Source organism: Papio anubis, chromosome 4 (genome assembly GCF_008728515.1).
Source record: "Papio anubis isolate 15944 chromosome 4, Panubis1.0, whole genome shotgun sequence".
Taxonomy (NCBI): domain Eukaryota; kingdom Metazoa; phylum Chordata; class Mammalia; order Primates; family Cercopithecidae; genus Papio; species Papio anubis.
This window is the reverse complement of record NC_044979.1, coordinates 55,381,881-55,407,156: the sequence shown is the minus strand read 5'-3', so window position 1 is coordinate 55,407,156 and position 25,276 is coordinate 55,381,881. Positions and strand designations below refer to the sequence as shown.

Here is a 25,276-nt window from a genome sequence, read left to right as displayed (position 1 = left end):
CAGAGGTAGGGGAAAGATATCTGGTGTCAATCTGAGACCCACAAAGGCCACCAGAAGAGTTCAGGTGTCTGTTGTCCAATATAGGAGCCAGTAGCCACATGTGGTCATTTCATTTTTTTTTTTTTTTTTTGGAGACAGAGTATCACTCTGTTGCCAGGATGGAGTGTAGTGGCGCAACCTCGGCTCACTGCAACCTCTGCCTCCCGGGTTCAAGTGATTCTCCTGTCTCAGCCTTCTGAGTAGCTGGGACTACGGCGCCCGCCATCACGCCTAGCTAATTTTTGTATTTTTAGTAGAGACGGGGTTTCACCATGTTGGCCAGGATGGTCTCGATCTCCTGATCTCGTGATCCACCCGCCTAGGCCTCCCAAAGTGCTGGGATTACATGTGTGAGCCACTGCACCCTGCCGGCCATTTACATTTTTAAAAATTAAAAGTCAGGTCTTGGTCGAACTAACCACATTTCAAGTGCTCAAGAGACACATGTTGCTAGTGGCTGCCATATTGGACAGTGCAGATATTGAACATTTCCATCACTGTGGAAAGTTCTACTGGATGGTGCTGGCATACCGCTCACACTCAGTCTCAGGCTTTCATGAACAACATCCCATGTCTGAACTTTGAGGTTTACTGTTAGCCGAGCATTGCATAACTTTCCAATTTAACTGGAGAATACACCTCTTTCCTATAGATTCAGTTTCTTGTGATTCACTTCAACCAATCATGCCTTTCTCTGATTCACTATACAGCTCACTGGAGCATGGATCTGCAGGCAGAGTAGCTTTGTTTGGGTTCAGAATATCATCAAAAGATTAAAATTTAATTACCACCCATATCACCAGGTCTTAGAGGCCTGTTAGGTACACACCTGTGTCTTCCCACCAGTTCCCTCCTGAACAAGGCTTCGAGACAAGGAGCATGAAATTGAAAAGGTCTGGAAGAGTGAGCCAATGGAATTGCACAGTCCCAGGGCAATGAGCTCCTTTTCCATGTAGAAACAAAACACAAAAGAGATAGGTCATTCTTCAGGAAAAAAAGCATAATAGCCCATTTAATACACATTGTCAGCACTACAGTCTATCTCTTCATTTTCCTTTCAGATGTAAGAATTTGTTTAGCATGAGTTCAAAATAGGAATTATGGCATATTTTATAGTGGGGGGGAGGAAACACTTTGAATTTTTATGTCAGAGATAAATGCTGGGCTCCCTGCTTAGCCTCCTTCTTTCCAAACACATCCTCTACAAAATCTTCTTAATGCTTAAGAAGAAAACTGCACGAAAAGGGACAAACTATTTTTATTGAGAAAGTTATTGTTGTGTAGGACTCTTGGCATCTTTTTAATGCCTGGGCTATTGCTCATCAATGAATACATGCCAGTGTCTTCCTGGGGCGAGTCTTGCTCTTAGGTTTACTTTGGGTATTTCTAGTTTGACAACTGCATCTCAGATGAACGTAGAGCATCTAGTTTCTCCTTAGAATACATAAGGTATTGAAATAGACATTGTCATGTCAACATTATAGGTCACAGTGTTTGGATTAAACACCTTATCTATGGCTGTGTTATAAAGTAGGTGACAAAGAGAATATTGTGGAGTTAGTGATGAATCATATACCCAACGTTTAATGAACAAAGATAAACCTTCCTGGGGAGCAAAAACGCCCTGGAAAAACATTTAATTCTAAGCTGTGAGCTTTAAGAATAGGGATAACATTACAGGTTGAATAAATACATGCTTCAGATACATCAATCACCAGTAAAAAAAGTTTTTCTACCAAGATAGATTAGTTCTTGTGCCTTCCACAACTGACGTTGGTGATTGTACAGCTATGAAACATCTGCAGGAAACTGATTATCTTTACCTGATTGCCGTCAACCTGGTAGCCATGTTTATTTGCTAAGGTCTTGGCCATGGAGATGGTCACTGAAAATCCAACGATGGCTATGGCAATGGCATCTACGTACACAAGGTGGAAGAGGCTGGTGTCCGGATTGGCTGGAGGTAGCAGCCTGAAAAGTCAAGCTGACTTTAACTTGTGTTGTGACCACAAGGGAAAAGAAAAAAAAACCCTGCGACTGCAGGGAAGCATTTTAGGGGGGTATTATCTGCAAATGAGGTGATCAATGTTTGGGTACTTATTTGCTCTGGTTAGCAAAAAGGAGGGCCCTCCTTGACACAGAGAGGATCTTTTCAGGCTCAAACTGCAGAGTGCAGCTTTCTACCTGGATGGGTTATCAGAAGACATCAGATGCCGTTTTATTTATAAAAGGAGTAACCTCATATCTCATGGTAACGTAATGGCAAGTGTAAGACACAGAAAGCAGGAAGAAGAGAGGGTCACCAAAGTGCTCGGATGCCACCAGGCATCTGAACCCAAGTCCTGGGGTGGGGAGGAGCGTAGTCTAAGGGCTACCTTAGAGGAGAATTAATGTCCTGGCAATGCTAGGCACCCCATACTTCTCCCCCTTGTCATCAGATGTAAGGACTCTGAGTCTGCTACCTCTTCCTTTTTTTTTTTTTTTTTTCCTAACCAATTAGCTGAGTTTGTAACACAGGAAGGGAGCAGCAGAAGACTATACTCCTTGGGTGTCACCTAGGAATCTTTTGAATTTGGAGGAGACAAAAGTATGACTCCTGGAATCCCACAATGGAGAACCCAGCTTTTGTGGTTACATACTTGTAGTCTGGGATTCTTATCCTAAAGAAACAGAATAGGGATTCCCTAGCATGTTATGGGGAGAAGTGGGCAATAGGAATTTTCAGACATTCTGCTCCAATTCAAGGCATTGGGCTAAACAATAATAGCAATAACTTAACTGATACCAATAATTATAATTATTACAATAACAAGCATTCATTACGTGCCTTCTCTTTGCCAGGTTCTGTGCTCATTTAATTATTTTCAATGGCCCAGTGAACTAGGCACCATTATAATTTTACAGATGAAGAAAATGAGGCATAGTGGGGTTCAGCAACTTGTACAAGGACAAGCAGCTCATCTACCAAGTACAACAAAACCATGAAGAACCTGCTTGGCTACAGCTATTTCTCTTACTATGTCATAGCGCAGTGACGGAAGGGATGTTTCAGGTCATGGAGTAAGGAAAGAGCGGAAGAAAGGGAAAGGAACCTAGTGTCTATTAAGGTGAGTTTACCTGCTACATACTTTACATAAGTCGTCTCATTTTTCCTCACAGCACTCCCATTACATAGGTTCCACTATTATCCCAATTTATAGGTGAATAAATGGATTTTGACAGACGTTAAGTGATTTTCCAAAATGGAGCAGGGAGTCAAACCTGGGGGGTCTGACTATAAAATCTGTTGTCCTTCCCTGCTGTTTGCTGCACAGGCATGAACTAAGAGGGAAGGCCTAGGAGCAGGTTTGGGCCTAAGGGAATAAGAATATAAGAAAAGGACATATTTTGGAATGAGTTAAGGAAAGTAAATAAACAAACAAGAAAACAGGATACAGTGCTATGACTGGGATCTTTAATAGTCAACTGTCACTTTCTGGGCACTGCAAAATGCACTGCTCATCTACCAAGTATGACAAAACCACGAAGAACCTGCTTGTCTATAGTAGATGCATTTATATGTGTATGTATGTGTACATAGAAGCATGGTAGTTTGCTTCCATTCCTCCCATACGTAATTACATGTGCATGACACTCCCCCAGTCTAGATGTGGAATCTGTTTCCCCTCCAGCTATATCTGGGCTGGCCTCATGATTTGCTTTGAGCAACAGGATGTGGTGGAAGTGATGCTGTATGAGTGCCTTAAGAGGCCTGGTAAATTCTCTGCTTTTCTTTCCTGTTGCTCTGAGCCCCCATGTAAAGAGGTCTGGCAATGCTGCTGAAGATACCACTTGTAGAGAACATGCCAGCCAGCCCTCACCTGTTCCAGTCACTCCAGCTGAAGTGTCAGACATGTGAGTGAAGCCTTCTTGGATCCTCCAACACTAGTCACACCTGCAGACATCTGCAGATGCATAAAAAACCCCAAGTGAGACCTGCCAAAGAACCACCCAACTGAGCCAAACCTAGACTAAATAATTATGAGCAAATTAATGGCGGCTATTTTAAGTCATTGTTTTGGGGTAGTCTGTTATCAGTGGAGCAATAAGACTCACAGGTAACTGAAATGGTATGATTGTATGTAGATAGGTAGGTAGGTATTTGTTACCTACTTGGTTTTGGGCAATGTTCCAGAAAGATAAGGTTTCTGGGTAGCCAATTTCCAGAAATGTAAAGTCTTTTTTTTTTTTTTTTAAGTTAAGCTGTCACATATAGAAGGGAAGCAGTATGTTTGAGTACAATGCAATAGGAAAAGGAAGGTATTAAGTAGAAATTATAGTGACAAGTAGAGAGAGAGATATAGAGATATATATATATATATTTTTTGCGATGGTGTTTCACTCTTATTGCCCAGGCTAGAGTGCCATGGCATGTGTGATCTTGGCTCACTGCAACCTCTGCCTTCCAGTTTCAAGTGATTCTCCTGCTCAGCCTCCCAAGTAGCTAGGAGCGCCTGCCACCGCACCCAGCTAATTTTTGTATTTTTACTAGAGACGGGGTTTCACCCTGTTTGCCAGGCTGGTCTGGAACTCCTGACCTCGTGATTCGCCTGCCTTGGCCTCCTAAAGTGCTGGGATTACAGGTGTCTGCCACCATGCCCGGCCAATAATATGTTTTTAAAATGTACAGTTAGAAAATATAGATGAAGCAAAGAAGTAACATGATTAGAAACTAAAAACTCATTGAAATAACAGTCTTAGAACCCATTACTAATAAGTAATTCACACGACTTGAATGCTGTGTGTTCAGGTGTTCACTCACTGCCTTCCATGCATTATCTCCTGTAGTTCTCACAACTGCCCTTGAGATAAGCACTAATTACCACGCCCACCTGGCAGGTGAGGAAACGAGGCTTTGAGAAGATAAGTGGCCTGCTTAAGGTCACACAGCTAGTACGTGGAGGCTAGGATTTAGGTTGTTTTGCTCTTAAATCCTATGTCACTCAAGGAGAGATTTTAAAAACTATTAAATTTAGGAAAACAAAAGAAAACAGAAAACCACTTGCCACTATTGGTGGGATTGTAAAATGGTGTAACTGTTATGGGAAACAGTATGAAAGGCTCTCAAGAAAGTAAAAACAGATCCAGCAATCCCACTTACAGGCATATACCCAAAAGAACTGAAAGAAAGGTCTCAAAGACATATTTGCACACCCATATCCACAGCAGGAATATTCACAATAGCCAAGAGGTAAAGGCAACCCACATGCTCATCAATGGATGCATGGAGAAATAAAATATAGTATATATCCACAATGGAACATTATTCAGCCTTAAAAAGGGAAGAAAATACTGTCATATGCTACAATATAGACAAACTCTGAAGACACTATGCTAACTGAAATAAGCCAGTCACAAAAAGACAAATGTTGTATGATTCCACTTACATGAGGTATCTAGAGAAGTCAAATTCATAAAAACAGAAAGATGAATGGTGGTTAGTAGGGGCTGGGGGAAGAAGAAAAGAGGAAGCTCTTGTTTCAGGGGTACAGAGTTATAGATTTGCAAGGTGAAAAAGTTCTGGAGATCTGTTTTACAATAATGGGAATATATTTAACACTACTGAAATGTACACTTAAAAATGATTAAGATTGGCTGGACATGGTGGCTCATGCCTATAATCCCAGCACTTTGGGAGGCTGAGCTGAGTGGATCACTTGAGGTCAGGAGTTCGAGACCAGCCTGGCCAACATGGTGAAACCCTGTCTCTATTAAAAATACAAAAATTAGTCGTGTGTGGTGGCACATATCTGTAATTCCAGATACTCAGGAGGCTGAGGCAGGAGAATCATTTGAACCCTGGAGGCAGAGGTTGCAGTGAGCCGAGATTGTGCCATTGCACTCTAGCCTGGGCAAAAGAGTGAGACTCGGTCTCAAAAAAAAAAAAAAAAAGCCAGGTGCAGTGGCTCACACCTGCAATCCCAGCACTTTGGGAAGCTGAGGCGGGCAGATCATCTGAGGTCAGCAGTTTGAGACCAGCCTGGCCAACATGGAGAAACCCCATCTCTAATAAAAATACAAAAATTAGCCGGGCGCGGTGGCTCACGCCTGTAATCCCAGCACTTGGGAGGCTGAGGCGGGTGTATCACGAGATCAGGAGATTGAGACCATCCTGGCTAACACGGTGAAACTCTGTCTCTATTAAAAACACAAAAAATTAGCTGGGCGTGGTGGCGGGAGCCTATAGTCCCAGCTACTTGGGAGGCTGAGGCAGGAGAATGGCGTGAACCCAGGAGGTGGAGCTTGCAGCGAACTGAGATCGCGCCACTGCACTCCAGCCTGGGTGACAGAGTGAGACTTTGTCTTAAAAAAAAAAAAAAAAAAAAAAAATTAGCCGGGTGTGACAGCACACGCCTGTAATCCCAGCTACTTGGGAAGCTGAGGTAGGAGAATCGCTTCAACCAGGGAGACGGAGGTTGCAGTGAGCCGAGACGGTGCCACTGCACTACAGCCTGGGTGACAGAGCGAGACATCGTCTCAAAAAAAGGTTTAGACAAAATTTTGTTATGTGTTTTTTACTACAATAATACTAAAAATAAAATGCACCCAATGATTATTTTTCATTGCAAGAGTACTAAAGCAAGAGGTAGAGGCAATAGATCCATTGATTATTTCAGTCACATGGTTACTTAAAACTACTTTCCTACCCTAGAGGAAGTGTTCCAACGACATCCACATTGTATGATTCTTTCAAGTTAAACCCAGCTGAAATGCCAGTTCCCATTACCACCTAAAAAGACACAAATCCAAATGCACCTTTAGAGATGAATGTTCAAATACTGCAAAAATCAGCTTCAAATATGTTAGTCAAGTCAAATCTATTCTCACTTTTAATATTCAGATTTAAAAAGAATTACCATTAGCTTCAACAATTCTAACTTCTCTTAATGACCCACCCCACATAATTAAAATGAACTCTACAGTTTATGACCTGGAATTTTATTCATGCTTTCTCCTTTTCTCCACTGAAGTGTCTGGCTAGTTGACTGCAACAGAAAAAGGTCATAAAACCTTTCAAACGTTGACCTTACCTTTAGGGTGGTGAAATGAGTCTGTGGCCACAACGTTATAAATAAAGGATATTTAACTCTGTGCTTTGAGGGTGGTAAAATGACACTGTATGATTACAAAACGTACGTCTGGATTTAGAATCCTCCTGGTGATCCTGTTTCCAGGACAGCAGCCCCAAGTGTGGTGATAGGGCCCCAGCAGCAACCCATAGCTGTCTCCTCCCATTTCAGCTACAAAGTCAGGGTAGAACTGTACATCAAACAGAGGGTCACGGTACATAAGGCCATCCTGGATTGGCAGGGCATAGATTTACTTGGGGTGTAAAGTACAATCCCTCATGAGTTACAAGAGAAACATAACAAAAGGTGAGATAGCAATTTGCTCCATGCCCAGGAACTATTGCCTATAGAGCTTTCTGAGAGAGTTATCCAACAGAGAAGAAATCAGAGCTGGCCAGGGAAGGAAGCCAGTCCCTCCTGAGGAGGGCCACTGCAGGAAACAAATAATAAGGTAAGCTTATTATCAGAAACAGCAGCCTGGGAGACCAGGGGCATGGGGGATTCTGGCTCTTTTGATGGAAGGATCCTTTTCTGTTGAAGACAATTATTTTCATCACCCTTAATTGCATTTTTTGTGCATCTCTAACTAGGGGAGTGCCTCGAATATTTAAATCCACACAATATATATGGCTTAAGCTCCTGGAGCTTTACTTTTATACAGTGGTAAGTAATTTAAACCATTGTTTTCTTATTAACACAAATAGATGTATTATAAAATTGAATGCAAAACTCTAAAAATATTTTTATAATAAAAAATAAATTTGACAGTTAAAGGGAGTCATAAAGATGCTGTCCCTAAGCTTTCTATAAGTCTGGGAAACCATTACCCTGGGAAACATGGAAAAGTCTTTAAAGGGAATCTAGGAAACAGAATTAGTAACCCAAAGCAGGAGAGGCAAGCTGTGTCATTTACTTCATAACTAGGGCTTGCCTGCCTTCTTTCCCTCGCAAGGGTGCTCAGAACCTTTTGCTGTACTCCAAGTCAAAACGGGAACTCTGTGCCTAGCCCCAGTGAGAGAAGAGGTTTTGAAACTGTTAGAGATATATTTTGTTTTGTTTTGCCTGTTAAAAGGTACTAATGCCATATAGACAAGACTGAAAAAAAGAAAAAGTTTGAAGGTATTGGTTTCCTTGTGAGCTACACCAGCCAGTTGTTTTCATAGCTAGAACTTTTTCTATAATTTGGATCAGACACCTATACTCTTCATTTCTTTTTTAAATTTTTAAATTTTTTATTTTATTATACTTTAAGTTCTGGGATACATGTGCAGAACGTGCAGGTCTGTTACATAGGTATACATGTGCCATGGTGGTTTGCTGCACCCAAACCCGTCATCTACATTAGGTGTTTCTCCTAATGCAATCCCTCCTCATGCCCCCTACCCATGGACAGGCCCCAGTGTGTGATGTTCCCCTCCTTGTGTCCATGTGTTCTCATTGTTTAAATCCCACTTGCGAGTGAGAACATGTGGTGTTTGGTTTTCTGTTCCTGTGTTAGTTTGCTGAGAATTATGGTTTCCAGCTTCATCCATGTCCCTGCGAAGGACAGGAACTCATCCTTTTTTATGGCTGCATAGTACTCCATGGTATATATGTGCCACATTTTCTTTATTTAGTCTATCATCGATGGGCATTTGGGTTGGTTCCAAGTCTTTGCTATTGTGAATAGTGCTACAATAAACACACGTGGATGTGTCTTTATAGTAGAATGATTTATAATCCTTTGGGTATATACCCAGTAATGGGATTGCTGGGTCAAATGGTATTTCTAGTTCTGAATCCTTGAGGAATCGCCACACTGTCTTCCACAATGGTTGAACTAATTTACACTCCCACCAACAGTGTAAAAGCATTCCTATTTCTCCACACCCTCTCCAGCATCTGTTGTTTCCTGACTTTTTAATGATCACCATTCTAACTGGCATGAGATGGTATCCCATTATGGTTTTGAGGTGCATTTCTCTAATGACCAGTGATGATGAGTTTTTTTTCATATGTTTGTTGGCTGCATAAATGTCTTCTTTTGAAAAGTGTCTAATTCATATCCTTTGCCCACTTTTTGATGGGGTTATTTCTTTCTTGTAAATTTGTTTAAGTTCCTTGTAGATTCTGGATATTAGCCCTCTGCCAGATGGACAGGTTGCAAAAATTTTCTCCCATTCTGTAGGCTGCCTGTTCACTCTGCTGATAGCTTCTTTTGCTGTGCAGAAGCTCTTTAGTTTAATTAGATTCCATTTGTCAATTTTGGCTTTTGTTGCCATTGCTTTTTTTGTTTTAGTCATGAAGTCTTTGCCCATGCCAATGTCCTGAATGGTACTGTCTAGGTTTTCTTCCAGGGTTTTTATGGTTGTAGGTCTTAACGTTTAAGTCTTTAATCCATCTTGAGTTAATTTTTGTATAAGGTGTAAAAAAGGGGTTCAGTTTCAGTTTTCTGCATATGGCTAGTCAGTTTTCCCAACACCATTTACTAAATAGGGAATCATTTCCCCATTGCTTGTTTTTGTCAGGTTTGTCAAAGATCAGATCGTTGTAGATGTGTGGCATTATTTCTGAGGCCTCTGTTCTGTTCCACAGGTCTATATCTCTGTTTTGGTACCAGTACCATGCTGTTTTGGTTACTGTAGCCTTGCAGTATAGTTTGAAGTCAGGTAGCGTGATGCCTCCAGCTTTGTTCTTTTTGCTTAGGATTGTCTTGGCTATGCGGGCCTTTTTTTGGTCCCATATGAAATTTAAAGTAGTGTTTTCTAATTCTGTGAAGAAAGTCAATAGCAGCTTGATGGGGATAGCATTGAATGTATAAATTACTTTGGGCAGTATGACTATTTTCACAATATTGATTCTTCCTATCCATGAGCATGGAATGTTTTTCCATTTGTTTGTGTCCTCTCTGATTTATAGTTCTCCTTGAAGAGGTCCTTCACATCCCTTGTAAATTGGATTCCTAGGTATTTTATTCTGTTTGTAGCAATTGTGAATGGGAGTTCACTCATGATTTGGCTGTTTATTTTTGGTGTATAGGAATACTTGTGATTTTTGCACATTGATTTTGTATCCTGAGACTTTGCTGAAGTTGCTTATCAGCTTAAGGAGGCTTTGGGCTGAGATGATGGGTTTTTCTAAATATACAATAATGTCACCTGCAAACAGAGACAATTTGACTTCCTCTCTTCCTATTTGAATACCCTTTATTTCTTTCTCTTGCCTGATTGTCCTGGCCAGAAGTTCCAATACTATGTTGAATAGGAGTAGTGAGAGAGGGCATCCTTATCTCATGCTGGTTTTCAAAGGGAATGCTTCCAGTTTTTGTCTATTCAGTGTAATATTGGCTGTGGGTTTGTCATAAATAGTTCTTATTATTTTGATATGTTCCATCAATACCTCATTTGAGAGTTTTTAGCTTGAAGGCTGTTGAATTTTCTTGAAGGCCTTTTCTGCATCTATTGACATAATCATGTGGTTTTTGTCATTGGTTTTGTTTATGTGATGGGCTATGTTTATTGATTTGCGTATGTTGAACAAGCCTTGCATCCCAGGGATGAACCTGACTTGATCATGGTGGATAAGCTTTTTAATGTGCTCCTGGATTCAGTCTGCCAGTATTTTTTTGAGGATTTTTGCATTGATGTTCATCAGGGATGTTGGCCTGAAATTTTCTTTTTTTTGTTGTTGTGTCTCTGCCAGGTGTTGGTATCAGGATGATGTTGGCCTCATAAAATGAGTTAGGGAGGATTCCCTCTTTTTCTATTGTTTGGAGTAGTTTCAGAAGGAATGGTACCAGCTCCTCTTTGTACTCTGGTAGAATTCGGCTGTGAATTCGTCTGGTCCTGGAGTTTTTTTTTTTTTGGTTGGTAGGCTATTAATTGCTGCCTCAATTTCAGAACTTGTTATTGGTCTATTCAGGGATTCAACTTCTTTCTGGGTTAGTCTTGGGAGGGTGTATGTGTCCAAGAATTTATCCATTTCTTCTAGATTTTCTAGTTAATTTACATAGAGGTGTTTATAGTATTCTCTGATGGTAGTTTTTTGTTGTTGTTGTTATTGAGACGGAGTCTCATTCTCACTCAGTTGCCCGGGCTGGAGTACAGTGGTTTGATCTTGGCTCACTGCAACTTCTGCCTCCCAGGTCAAGCAATTCTTCTGCCTCAACCTTCCTAGTAGCTGGGACTACAGGCGTGGGACACCATGTCCAGCTAATTTTTTTTATTTTTAATACAGAGGGGGTTTCTCCATGTTGGCCAATACGGTCTTGATCTCTTGACCTTGTGATTCACCTGCCTCAGTCTCCCAAAGTGCTGAGATTACAGGCGTGAGCCACTGTGCCCGGCCAGTAGTTTGTATTTCTGTGGGATCAGTGGTGATATCCCCTTTCTCATTTTTTATTGTGTCTATTTTATGCTTCTGTCTTTTCTTCTTTATTAGTCTGGCTAATGGTCTATTTTATTAATCTTTTCAGAAAACCAGCTCCTGGATTCATTGATTTTTTTGAAGGGTTTTTCTTGTCTCTACCTCCTTCAGTTCTGCTCTGATCTTAGTTATCACTTGTCTTCTGCTAGCTTTTGGATTTGTTTGCTCTTGCTTCTCTAGTTATTTAAATTGTGATGTTAGGGTGTCGATTTTAGATTTTCCCACTTTCTCCTGTGGGCATTTAGTGCTATAAATTTCCCTCTAACCGCTGCATTAGCTGTGCCCCAGAGATTCTGGTATGTTGTGTCTTTGTTCTCATTGGTTTCAAATAACTTATTTATTTCTGCCTTAATACTGTTATTTACCCAGTAGTCATTCAGGAGCAGGCCCCTTTTTTTCAGTTTCCATGTAGTTGTCCAGTTTTGAGTGAGTTTCTTAATCGTGAGTTCTAATTTGACTGCACTGTGGTCTGAGAGACTGTTTGTTATGATTTCTGTTCTTTTGCATTTGCTGAGGAGTGTTTTACTTCCAATCATGAGGTCAATATTAGAATAAGTGTGATGTGGTGCTGAGAAGAATGTATATTCTGTTGATTTGGGGTGCAGAGTTCTGCAGATGTCTATTAAGTTTGCTTGGTCCAGAGCTGAATTGAAGTCCTTAATATGCTTGTTAATTTTCTGTGTCACTGACCTGTCTAATATTAACAGTGGGGTGTTAAAGTCTCCCACTATTATTGTGTGGGAGTCTAAGTCTCTTTGTAGGTCTCTAAGGACTTTGCTTTATGAATCTGGGTGCTCCTGTATTGGGTGCATATATATTTAGGATAGTTAGCTCTTCTTGCTGCATTGATCTCTTTATCGTTATGTAATGCCCTTCTTTGTCTTTTTTTGATCTTTGTTGGTTTAAAGTCTGTTTTATCAGAGACTAGAATTGCAACCCTCTGTTTTTCTTTGTTTTTTTTTTTGTTTGTTTGTTTTTTGCTTTTCATTTGCTTGGTAAATCTTCCACCATCCCTTTATTTTGAGCCTATGTGTGTCTTTGTACACGAGATGAGTCTCCTGAATACAGCACACTGATGGATTTTGACTCTTTATCCAATTTGTCAGTCTGTGTCTTTCAATTGGGGCATTTAGCCCATTTACATTTAAGGTTAACATTGTTATGTGTGGGCCAGGTGTGGTGACTCATGCCTGCAATCCTAGCACTTTGGGAGGCTGAGGCGGGCGGATCACCTGAGGTCAGGAGTTCGAGACCAGCATGGCCAACATTGTGAAACTCCATCTCTACTAACAATACAAAAATTAGCTGGGCGTGGTGGCAGGCACCTGTAATCCCAGCTACTTAGGAGGCTGAGGTAGGAGAATTGCTTGAACCCAGGAAGTGGGGGTTGCAGTGAACCGAAATCGCGCCATTGCACTCCACCCTGGGGAACAAGAGCAAGACTTTGTTTAAAAAAAAAAAATTGTTATGTGTGAATTTGATCCTGTCATTATGATGCTAGCTGGTTATTTTGCCCATTAGTTGATGCAGTTTCTTCACAGTATCGACGGTTTTTACATTTTGGTATGTTTTTGCAGTGGCTGGTACCGGTTGTTCCTTTCCATATTTAGTGCTTCCTCAGGAGCTCTTGTAAGGCAGGCCTGGTGGTGACAAAACCTCTCAGCATTTGCTTGTCTGTGAAAGATTTTATTTCTCCTTCGCTTATGAAGCTTAGTTTGGCTGGATATGAAATTCTGGGTTGAAAACTCTTTTCTTTATGAATGTTGAATTTTGGCCTTCACTCTCTTCTAGCTTGTAGGGTTTCTGCAGAGAGATCTGCTGTTAGTCTGATGGGCTTCCCTTTGTGGGTAACCCGACCTTTCTCTCTGGCTGCCCTTAAGATTTTTTTCTTCATTTCAACCTTGGTGAATCTGATGATTATGTGTCTTGGGGTTGCGCTTCGTGAGGAGCATCTTTGTGATGTTCTCTGCATTTCCTGAATTTGAATGCTGGCCTGTCTTGCTAGGTTGGGGAAGTTCTCCTGGATAATGTCCTGAAGAATGTTTTCTAACTTGGTTCCATTCTCCCCGTCACTTTCAGGTACACCAATCAAACATAGGTTTGGTCTTTTCACATAGTCCCATATTTCTTGGAGGCTTTGTTCATTCCTTTTCATTCTTTTTTTTCCCTCAAATTTTGTCTTCAAGCTTTATTTCATTAAGTTGATCTTCAATCTCTGATACCCTTTCTTCTGCTTGATTGATTTGGCTATTGATACTTGTGTATGCTTCACGAAATTCTTGTGCTGTGTTTTTCAGCTCCATTAGGTCATTTATGTTCTTTTCTAAACTGGTTATTCTAGTTAGCAATTCCTGTAACCTTTTTTCAAGGTTCTTAGCTTCCTTCTATTGGGTTAAAATATGTTCCTTTAGCTCGGAGAAGTTTGTTATTACCCACCTTCTGAAGCCTACTTCTATGCATTCATCAAACTCATTCTCCATCCAGTTTTGTTCCCTTGCTGGCGAGGAGTTGTGATCCTTTGAAGAAGAGGCATTCTGGCTTTTGGAATTTTCAGTTTTTTGCACTGGTTGTTCCTCATCGTCATGGATTTATCTACCTTTGGTCTTTGCTGTTGGTGACCTTTAGATGGGGTTTTTGTGTGGACGTCCTTTTTGTTGATGTTGATGCTATTCCTTTCTGTTTGTTAGTTTTCCTTCTGACAGGCTCCTCTGCTGCAGGTGTGCTGGAGTTTGATGAGGTTCACTCCAGACCCTGTTTGCCTGGGTATCACCAGTGAAGGCTCAGAACAGCAAAGATTGCTGCCTGTTCCTTCCTCCAAAAGTTTTGTCCCAGAGGGCACCTGCCAGATGCTAGCCAGAGGTCTCCTGTATGAGGTGTCTTTGGCCCCTACTGGGAGGTATCTCCCAGTTAGGAGTTATGGGGGTCAGGGACCCACTTGAAAAGGCAGTCTGTCCCTTAGCAGAGCTTGAATGCTGTGCTGGGAGATCTGGTGCTCTCTTCAGAGATGGCAGATAGGAATGTTTAAGTTTGCTGAAGCGGCGACCACAGCTTCCCCTTCCCCCAGGTTCTCTGTCCCAGGGAGATGGGAGTTTTACCTATAAGCCCCTGATTGTGGCTGCTGCCTTTCTTTCAGAGATGCCCTGTCCAGAGAGGAGGAACCTAGAGAAGCAGTCTGGCTACAGCAGCTTTGCTGAGCTATGGTGGGATCCGCCCAGTTGGACCTTCCAGGTGGCTTTGTTTATACTGTGAGGTGAAAACTGCCTACTCAAGTCAGTAATGGCAGGTGCCCCTCCCCCTACCAAGTTTGAGCATCCCAGGTCGACTTCAGACGGCTGTGCTGGCAGCGAGAATTTCAAGCCAATGGAGCTTAGCTTTCTGGGCTCTGTGGGAGTGGGATCCGCTGGAGCTAGACCACTTGGCTCCCTGGCTTTAGCCCCCTTTTCAGGGGAGTGAACGGTTCTGTCTCACTGGTGTTCCAGGCACCACTGGGGTATGAAAAAAAACTCCAGCAGCTAGCTCAGTGTCTGCCCAAACAGCTGCCCAGTTTTGTACTTGAAATCTAAGGGAATCTTGGTGGTGTAGGCACCCAGGGGAATCTCCTAGTCTGTGCATTGTGAAGACCATGAGAAAAGCTTAGTGTCTGGGCCAGAATGCACTGTTCCTCACAGCACAGTCCCTCACAGCTTCCCTTGGCTAAGGGAGGGAGTTCCCCGACTCCTTGTGCTTCCTGGGTGAGGTGATGCCCCACCCTGCTTCATTTTGCCCTCCGTGGGCTGCACCCATTGTCTAACCAGTCCCAATGAGGTGAGCCAGGTACCTCAGTTGGAAATGCAGAAATCACCTGCCTTCTGTGTTGATCTCGCTGGGAACTGCAGACCAGAGTTGTTCCTATTCGGCCATCTTGCCAGCCCTTTACCCCTAAACATACTCTTCATTTCTTTTGAGACAGAATCTTGCTCTGTCACCCAGGCTGGAGTGTGAGGTGCAATTTTGGCTCACTGCAACCTCTGCCTCCCAGGTTCAAGCAATTCTCATGCCTCAGTCTCCCAAGTAGCTGGGTTTACAAGTGCATTTCACTACACCTGGCTAATTTTTTGTATTTTTAGTAGAGACAGGGTTTCACCATGTTGGCCAGGCTGGCCTCGAACTCCTGGCCTCAAGTGATCTGCCTGCCTTGGCCTCCCAAAGTGCTGGGATTACAGGTGTGGAGCCACCACACCCAGCCTACTCTTCATTTCTTCTCCTTGTAGCTCCCACACATGTGCAAACAAGTCCCAGGATGCCAAGGGCACTCTATGGGACACTTTGGATATTAAAAGGTCCCCAGTGAAACAGTGACATCTATTGGGCACTGTGCAAACTTCTAGTTGGCAATAGTTCACAGTTTGAACACTGTGTTCCTTTCAATAATGCCGTATCTTTGCAAAGCTGGGTGTTCAGTGGTTGCTGTGATGAAAAAGCAGGAACCACATACATATTCATGTGAACAGGAAATGAGGGTAGCAGTGCCCTTTTTGATTCTGAGATTTGAGGATCTATGCAGTTCCCATCGGGCATATGCATTCCATGATTAAATAATTGTGGTTACTTAACATAATAAAATATTTTTATTCCAATTTCTGTGCATATTTTTAAAAACAACTATGAAGTTGTTAATCATAAATATTCTTAAAGTGTTTGGAACTAACCACTTAATAAATGGAACTGTGAGGTATTTCTTTTGGCTTAGGAGTGTCAAGGGATGGAGAAAGTTTGGGAACCTTTGCTCTGTCAAAACGGAAATGGATTTTTTTTTTTTAGGTTACAAAAGTAATATGTGCTCATTACAAAAGAATTAGCCAACAAAAATTTGAGGAGAAAATCTTCCATAACCCCATCACTTATAATTAATGTTAAAATTTTCATGTATAGTCTTACATATAATTTAAAAAATCATCTGTGTCTATGTTTTAAGGCTTTTTCTTTTTACTTTCTTGTCAATGAATTTGTCAAATTTCTTTGACAAATTGTAACCTTCTTTTGGCAGAATTGAGAGCAAAAAATTCCTTTCATCCACTTCAAAATCCCTTACAGAAATAAGTAAATGCAGTCGTAGAAGTTGAGTAGGTCATTGACCCAAGGTGACTTACCGCAAAGAACTCTAAAGGAATAGGCGCCGGCAATTTCTCTTTAAATCTCTCATTAAACTCCTTGCCACCCAACAGCAAACCAAAAACCATCAGCCCGACGCCTAGGGAACACACGTTGAGGTTTTTAACATTCTGCAACACAGCAACTGTACTCTGTAACACAGTGAACGCTGGATGTTTACATCAAGAAATTGCCCCTGAGAGAGACAGAGACTGTCTAGTGCACTAATTCACATCAACCATTCCACTGGGTATTTCTAGTTAAAAGTTCTCAGGCTGAAATCTCTCTTTGTAGCTTCCACCAATTAGGAGGTATTTTTACCCAGTCTACAACTTTACAGTTGTTACTCTTTTTTTTTTTTAAATAGTTGTTATTCTTTTTTTTTTTTTTTTTTTTTTGAGACACAGTCTTGCTCTGCTGCCCAGGCTGGAGTGCAGTGGCATGATTTTGGCTCACTGCAACCTCTGCCTCCCAAGTTCAAGTGATTCTCCTGCCTCAGCCTCCTGAGTAGCTGGGATTATCGGTGCCTGCTGCCACGCCCAGTTAATTTTTGTATTTTTATTAGACATGGGATTTCAACATGTTGGTCAGGCTGGTCTTGAACTCCTGACCTCAAGTCATCCGCCCACCTCAGCCTCCCAAAGTGCTGGGATTACAGGTGTGAGCCACTGCACCCAGTCTTATAGTTATTCCTATCAAACAATTATTCTTATCATATGCTGATGTCTCAATGTAATATTATAAAATTCAGAAAAGGAACCCTGAAGCTGAGTCCTGAGCACTTGGAAAGAATTAAGGGTTGAGAGCAAAGTACTCCAAAGGTAAATACATAGAAAAGCTTTTAGGAGCTCAAAGAAGGAGAAAGTATTGTTAGCAGGACTTTGAAGTCAAGAGTGCTGATGTCTGGGAAAGGAACCTAGGAGAACTAGAGAAGAAATCCACTTAATTATATCCCAGGGTTACCAACCGGGCACCTCAAATATAGTCAATTCTCATTTGAAATCCAATAAAGTAGACTTCCTGCTCAGCCCAGGCCATGCACCCTTTCCTATCGATGCCTAGAGTACTCAGTATGTTTATTTCCTTTGTGACAAGGCATTTCGAGAAGTCTCAGAGTAAGAAGTACGGTAACAGCTATTATGGGAGACTAAGAATTTTGTTATTTAGAGAATATTCCTAAAGTCTGATTCCATTTTAACCAGTCAATGACTCAATCTAAATGTCACTTCCTCAAAGTGCCTTTCCTAGACCCCTAATCTCAAGGTCTCCCTATTTAACTTTCAGAGCAGCTGGTACTTCTCCTTCATAGCACGCAACACAAATTGTAATTGATTACACATGTATGCAATTAAAGGTTTACTATCTTCCCACGGGACTGAAAGTTCCCGAGGGAAAGGCCTGTATCTTCTCAGCTCACAGCTGCATCTTGGCACCCAGTGCCTAGCACATAAATACCTACAAAGACTACAGGCCTCTTTCCAAGGACAGCTTTAACAGCATCTCAGAGGTTTTGATATGTAGTACTTCTATCAATTAATGCTAATTATTTCCTAATTCCCTCTTTATTCATGGGTCATTTAGAAATGTTTTTTGGTTCCTAAATATGTGGGAGTTTTAAAACTATGTTTAGTTTTTGATTTTTAATTATATTGCACTGTGTGAAAAAACATTGAATTTTTAGAATTGGTGATCAGTTTCACATGATCAATTTCAACATGATCAGTTAGTACCATTGTTCCTTAAGTGCTTGCAAATAATTTATATTTTCTCTGAGTTTGGTAAGGGGTCTATGTAACTAAAAGATTTATGTTAGTTAAATCTTTTACAGCCTTATTTTTTTTTGCCGGTTTGAATTAGCAGTTGGTATTTTTTTGAGACGGAGTCTCACTCTGTCGCCCAGGATGGAGTGCAGTGGCACGATCTCGGCTCACTACAAGCTCCGCCTCCTAGGTTCATGCCATTCTCCTGCCTCAGCCTCCTGAGTAGCTGGGACCACAGGCGCCTGCCATAACACCAGCTAATTTTTTTGTATTTTTAGTAGTGATGGGGTTTCACCGTGTTAGCCAGGATGGTCTTGATCTCCTGACCTCGTGATCTGCCCATCTCAGCCTCCCAAAGTGCTGGGATTACAGGCGTGAGCCACGCACCCAGCCTGAATTAGCAGTTTTTGAGAGAGAGAGAGATGTTCTCCCCTCATGCCTTTAAATTATTTGTTAGTTTCCAAAAAGACTATGATTTGGTTGTAAGAAAAAGCTCTCTCTTCACCTAATTAGAGTGATGGTGTAGTCACCAAATAAAGACCTAGCGAAAAATTCCTTGTGAAGTGGGCAGTATCACATATTAATAATAGAGATTTTAAGGTTTAGTCCTCTTTGTAACACTCTTTTCAGAAAACCTTAGAATAAATGAATTTTTCCTTTTTTATGGAAATTACTGGAGAAAAAGAAAAATGAGTCTTGAAAGTAAAAAGAGATACAGAAGAGAAGTGGGGGAAATAAAGAAGAAAAAACAAGTACCAGAATGTCAGGGAGTTGCTTACTTACATACACCACTGAAAAGATTCCACTGTACCGCTTTGTTTTAACTCCAAACAGATATTTTAACATGGAGGTGAAGACATGCACAGCTGCTGCAGTGGTAAACCCACGGACCAGAGGCTCTGTGAGATATATGGCCACAAATCCAAACCTACAGACACCTAGGCAAAACTATTTTTTTTTAATGACAAAGAAACAAATGAATCACATGATAGGTCAGGAAGTTAAGACCCACAGCAAATATACAAGTTCTTTCTTGACCATTTTCTTTTTTTTTTTTTGAGATGGAGTCTCGCTGTGTCACCCAGGCAGTGGCACGGTCTCGGCTCATTGCAACCTCCGCCTCCCGGGTTCAAGTGATTCTCCTGCCTCAGGCTCCTGAGTAGCTGGGACTACAGGTGCATGCCACCACACCCAGCTAATTTTTGTATTTTTAGTAGAGACGGGGTTTCACTATGTTGGCCAGGCTGCTCTTGAACTCCTGACCTTGTGATCCACCTGCCTCAGCCTCTCAAAGTGCTGGGATTAAAGGTGTGAGCCACTGCGCCCAGCCTCTGGACCATTTTCTAATACTGCAAACTTGTACATGAAGTGGGTAAGTAGCTAACAAATCAATCACTGGTTATACAGAAAACAGAGGAAAGTCTGGAGTGTCTTGGTGTCCCACAGTGCACTGGCCACACTAATGCCTTCCCTGTCTCTCATGGAGCTGGGGGCATGCTTCATCATGTAGACTAAAGTGCATGATCATGATCATTGGCTGTTCCCTCCAAGCAGAGAGGAATATCCTCTCCCAGCACTAATCAATCCTGCTGTGTCAAACTTGTCTTGCTTTTGGGATCTTTAAAGCATCCACCTGAAGCTTGCTTGCTGGTCACTCATAGTTGTGAATAAGGCATGCAGTTGGTCTGCAGTTACTCCCAGAGCTTTGGGGTTTCTCCAGCAGACCCCACCCACCGTGTAGGAAGACCAGCTAAGAGCTCTCAATAGATACCTGTTAGGTTAACAAATGAGACAGTCCATTTCCCCATCTTTGAGCCTTACCTGAATGATTCCTGAAAGTAAGGTCACAGACATGGCGACTTTCACTCTCAAGGCATCTCTGGCCTCTGTGCCATTGGTTGCATTTACTCCTCCTGGAATGACTATATCATCTGGTACTAATCGAACAGCCACACCACCAATCATCAGGCTAATAACAGCAAAAGGACCTGAAATAATGAAGCATGAAGATCCCTGTTCAGGGTTCAACGACACTATCTAATTCAGAGTATCTGATAGGGTTTTTGCCAGTACACCAAGAGACAAAGTTGAGGTCAAGAAGTCATGCTTGAAAGAAGGCTATGCTCCCTTCTTTAGTGTCCTGCCTCTGGTGTGTGAGCAACCGTGTGTGTGTGCATGCGCATGTGTGTGCATGCAGACTGTATTTTCCAAAAATAGACATAGCAATATCTTCCATCCACCTACTCTTCTTGATATTTCCCCATCAAGAGGTGGAGTCTAATTTCTCCTTGAATCTGGGTTGGCTTTGACTTGTTAGTAAACAAAAGAATGCAGCAGAAGTGAAGCTGTGTGACTTCCGAGGCTTGGTAATAAAAGGGCTGCAACTTCCACCTTCTGCTGAAGCCGAGTCACCATGTGTAAAAAAGCTCCAACTAGGCCAAGTGGAGAATTCCTGGGACTGCATGGAGAAAGGAAGGCAGGGAAGAGGGAAGAGGGGGAGGAAAAAGGGAGAGAGGAAGAATTATCCAGACCAGGCCTTCCCAAGTCCTGACCTGTAGGCACTATGGAAGATACAAACATGATTGTTGTTGTAAAGCTGCTACATTTTGAGGGTATTTGTTACCAAACACTAGATATCTGGAAAGTGTGTGTGTGCTAGGTGGTAGCCTTATGCAATACCAGGACTATTATGAAATCCATATGCCTCTGATAAACTGCAAATATCTACAATTCAGAGCCCCAAATACGACAAAAATGAAATACGTGAAGAGCGATTAGGAACTTGAAATACTACCATTAGTATAAAAATAAAAACCAGATGCTGGCAAATTACATTATGAAATGAAGCATTTATCTCATTTCACAGATTTCAACAATTGCCCTTTTACACAAGAAAATTGTCTTTTTTATTATTCCAAGATTATAAGAAAGTTGTAAGTTCTAGAAATCTTGGGAGGCGTGTAGTTATTTTTTTTTTAGACGGAGTCTTGTTCTGTTGCCCAGGCTGGAGTGCAGTGGTGCGATCTCAGCTCACTGCAAACTCTGCCTCCCGGGTTGAAGCAATTCTCCTGCCTCAGCCTCCCGAGCAGCTGGGATTACAGGCACCCGTCACCAAGCCTGGCTAATTTTTATATTTTTACAAAGAGATGGGGTTTCACCATGTTGGTCTGGCTGGTCTCAAACTTCTGACCTCAGGCAATCTGCCCGCCTTGGCCTCCCAGAGTGCAGGGATTACAGGGGTGAGCCACCACACCTGGCCGAGTGTAGGTTTTTAAAGCACCTGTCGTGCATGCAGTAACAAAAGTTGTTATTAAGACAATTTTTAATAATGACCATGCTATTTCTTTGGCACATTGCAAAGGCTGGAAATACACAAGGGAAGGTAGTAGAATATCAAGTATAAGCTTTTACCTATTGATATGTGTCTGGAGGTTCCAAAAAAACAATACATGATAACAGGATAAAATGAAGAGTACAGGCCGAATATCGGAGGCACAGCTGCCAGCATTGCAAAGGCTAAGCCTGTGGGATTAAAAACCGAACAGAAATGGGAGATCATTAGAAGACAGAGGGGTTACATGTGTTTTTCTCTTGGTTCTTTATTTCTGATGAACGAGTGAAGCCCATCTTAATTTAAGCTGCAACCTACCCTACCCCAATCCTGCACATCATCTTACCTTGGTGCTGATAGAGTCTAGGTTGAGACAGTTTCCATTGTCATCTCCTTTTTGCCAGTGGGTGATTTTTTTTTTTTTCTGCTTTATTCTTTCACAAATTAGATAAAAGCAGAAAAAAGTCTTATCTTAGTGGGTGCCATTGTAATTTGGTGTTGATGCACAAATGCGAGCTCTTTCTCCAATGGGGTGATTTTGTGGGTTCTCTGGAGACCCCTTTGCAATAAAGGACTCCCGGTTACTATGCCCTAACTATGTAATGCTCCTTCCTCCTGACTGTTAGATATCCTCCCTCCAACTCTTATCAGAAGGTACGGCTTTCCAGGTAATTTCGGCTGGCGTATGCTCATCCTGTAGGCAGACTTCTTGGGCAGGTACCTATCAAATGAGCCAAGCCTCGTTACCTTTCAGGATGCCCAGTTATCCAATGGGAAAGCTTGGCATTTAACTCCCAAGAAACTTTGGAAGTGCAGGTCAAACCCTCTGGAGGACTCTTTCCCTCACTCTGCTGTCGTAGGCAGTTCACATCATCCTTGACACATTTTTTTTTAAATAGACTTTTTAGAGCAGTTTAGGTTCACAGCAAATTGAGCAAAAGATACAGAGATTTTCCATATATCCCCTGCACTTATGTATGCATAGCCTCCCCTACTATCAACATTCCCCTCCAGAGGGGCACATCTGTTACGAGTGATGAACCCACACTGACCTATCATTATCACCCAAAGTCCACAGTTTACATTAGGTTTACTCTTGGTGTGGTACAATCTATGCAAATGTACAATGACAGGTAGCCACCATGATAGTATGATATAAAGTAGTTTCACTGGTTAGAAATTCTCTGTGGCCTATTTATCCTTCCCTCCCCCCGTCCCCTGGAAATTAATGATCTTTTTACTGTCTTTTTAAAGACAGTCTTGCTCTGTCACCCAGGCTGGTGTGCGGGGGCATGTTCACGGCTCACTGCAGCCACAACCTCCCAGTCTCAAGCAATCCTCCCACCTCAGCCTCCCTAGTAGTTGAGACTACAGGTGTGCACCATCACACCTGGCTAATTTCTGTAGAGACCGAGTTTCCCCATGTTTTCCAGGCTGGTCTTGAACTCCTAGGCTCAGGCAATGTGCCCACCTCAGCCTCCCAAAGTGCTGGGATTACAGGCATGAGTCACTGTGCCTGGCCAGTTTGGCCTTCTTTAGAATGTCATTCAATTGGGATCATACAGTATTAAGCTACATCAGGTCGACTTCTTTCACGAAGTAATATGCATTTAAGGTTCCTTTATGTCTTTTCATGGCTTGATAGCTCATTCCTTTTTAACACTGAATATTTCATTGTTTGGATGTACCACAGTTTACCCATTCATCTACTGAAGGCCATCTTGATTGCTTCCAAGGTTTGGCAATTATGAATAAACCTGCTATAAACATCCACGTGCAGGTTCACTTGAAAGTTTTTAAAAAACTTTATTTTTTAGAGCAGCTGGACTTTTTCATGCAAGAATTAGGCAGCAGTCTCCACAAACTCCAGGGGGTGGGGCTCAGCGCTCTGAGTAGCTTTCTTGCAGTCCTTCCTTACTTGACTGCAGGTGGAGGGGAAATGGATAGGGTTTTAACCTCTCCCTGGAAAATTCTCATTCCAAGTCAGTCTTCTCGTTCCCTCATATATTCTGTTAAAAGTGACACACTCAAGAGAGCCTGGGTCATTCATTCATAGTTCCGGATAGACTGACTGGCATCCCTCTTCCAAATGTATAGGCAATAAGCACTCTTTGTTCTCAGCTTTGGGGGCTCAGCCAAATTTCTGGGACAACTAAAAAACTCATTTAATGCACTGTTACGCTGTGGAGGAGACAGCTTTAGCAAAACAAGAGTTGGGAAAGCATCCTAACTTCATGTATAATAACACGGTCACTCGAATGTTGTTAACAAAATTTATTTCTAGCAAAGAAATGCATGCATACGATTTAAAAAGCCAAGCAGCAAAGGCTCTCTGGAAAAGCCAGCTCTTTTCTGCTTACCCCTCTTCCTCCAGGTTTTGCTCCTCAGAGCCAATGACTTCCAACTCGTGGAGCTGTTTTTCTCTATTTACCTCTATTTTCCTAAATCAGCATTCTCAAAGGAGAGCGCTCCCCCACCCCCACTTCTGGCAGGAGACATTTGGGGATGTCTGGAGACATTTTTGATTATGATGATGGGGGAGGGGGTGAGTATTACTGGCAACTAGTGGGTGAAGGCCAGGGGTACTGCTAAACACCCTACCCTGCACAAGACAGGCCCCCAAAAACAAACAGGGTAAATGGCATGAAGTTGAGAAACACTGTTCTAAATATGTTTGTATCATGATTTCTCAATTTATCCATTTTAGATGCAAACTTAATTTCCCATTATGTTTACCTTTTCAGCTTTTCATTATGTGACTTTTTTTCTTTCTAGTTTGAGATCCTCTATTGATTCCTGGTGTTCTATATTTTACTATGGTGTGCCTTGTTTTATTTTTCATTTATTCTGCTGGGTATTTTATGATTCCTCTCAGTCTGAAAACACATGTATTTCAGCCCTGGGGATTACTCTTTGATCATTTCTTCCTTCTGTTTACTCTCTTCTTTCTTTCTGGGAGTCCTATTAGATGTACGATGGGACATCAGGCTTGATCCTCTGGTCTTCTTATGTTTTCTCTCTTACTGTCTTTTTCTTCTACTTCCAGATTTCCTCTACTTTGTCTTCCAACCCTGACTAAATATTTATTCCAGCTATCACATTTTTGATTTCTATGAGCTCTTTCTTGTTCTCTGAATGCTCTTTTCAAAATAGCATCCTGTTTTTGTTTCAGAGACTCAATGTGTTTTTGTTAGGATACTATAAAGTTTTTTATTTTGCCCTGTTATTTCTGTTCCTTATGAATTCTTTTTTGGATGATTTGGTCTCTTTCTTGAAGCTTCATGTGTATTGGCTCTCTGTTTACTGATGGGCCTTATTGTAGGACAACTGGGTGGCCAGCCAGCATCTTTACTGGGGGACCTCTATTTGTCACTATGGGTCTTTTATAGGTCACCATCTGCTTTGGGCTATACGATTTTTTGCAGGCACTTTGAAGCAAACAAAGTAGAGCAAGGGAACAGCCTTTGTTGACTCACAGTTCAGTGTACAGACTTTTAGGTAAC

General features: G+C 41.8%; 1 protein-coding gene across 4 annotated transcripts in view; it reads right to left on the bottom strand.

Moving 5' to 3' along the window:
• The window catches only part of SLC26A5 (solute carrier family 26 member 5), a 49,902-nt gene that overhangs the window by 17,568 nt on the left and 7,058 nt on the right, over nucleotides 1–25,276 (bottom strand). For all 4 annotated transcript variants that reach the window (XM_021936139.2, XM_021936140.2, XM_021936137.2 and 1 more), the window contains 7 exons: nucleotides 21,854–21,964; nucleotides 20,264–20,430; nucleotides 19,226–19,390; nucleotides 16,682–16,834; nucleotides 6,726–6,808; nucleotides 1,863–2,010; nucleotides 869–982 (listed from right to left, as the gene is read on the bottom strand). In XM_021936139.2, coding sequence (XP_021791831.1) covers nucleotides 869–982; nucleotides 1,863–2,010; nucleotides 6,726–6,808; nucleotides 16,682–16,834; nucleotides 19,226–19,390; nucleotides 20,264–20,430; nucleotides 21,854–21,964 — 941 coding nt within the window. The remainder of the gene's footprint in view (nucleotides 1–868; nucleotides 983–1,862; nucleotides 2,011–6,725; nucleotides 6,809–16,681; nucleotides 16,835–19,225; nucleotides 19,391–20,263; nucleotides 20,431–21,853; nucleotides 21,965–25,276) is intronic.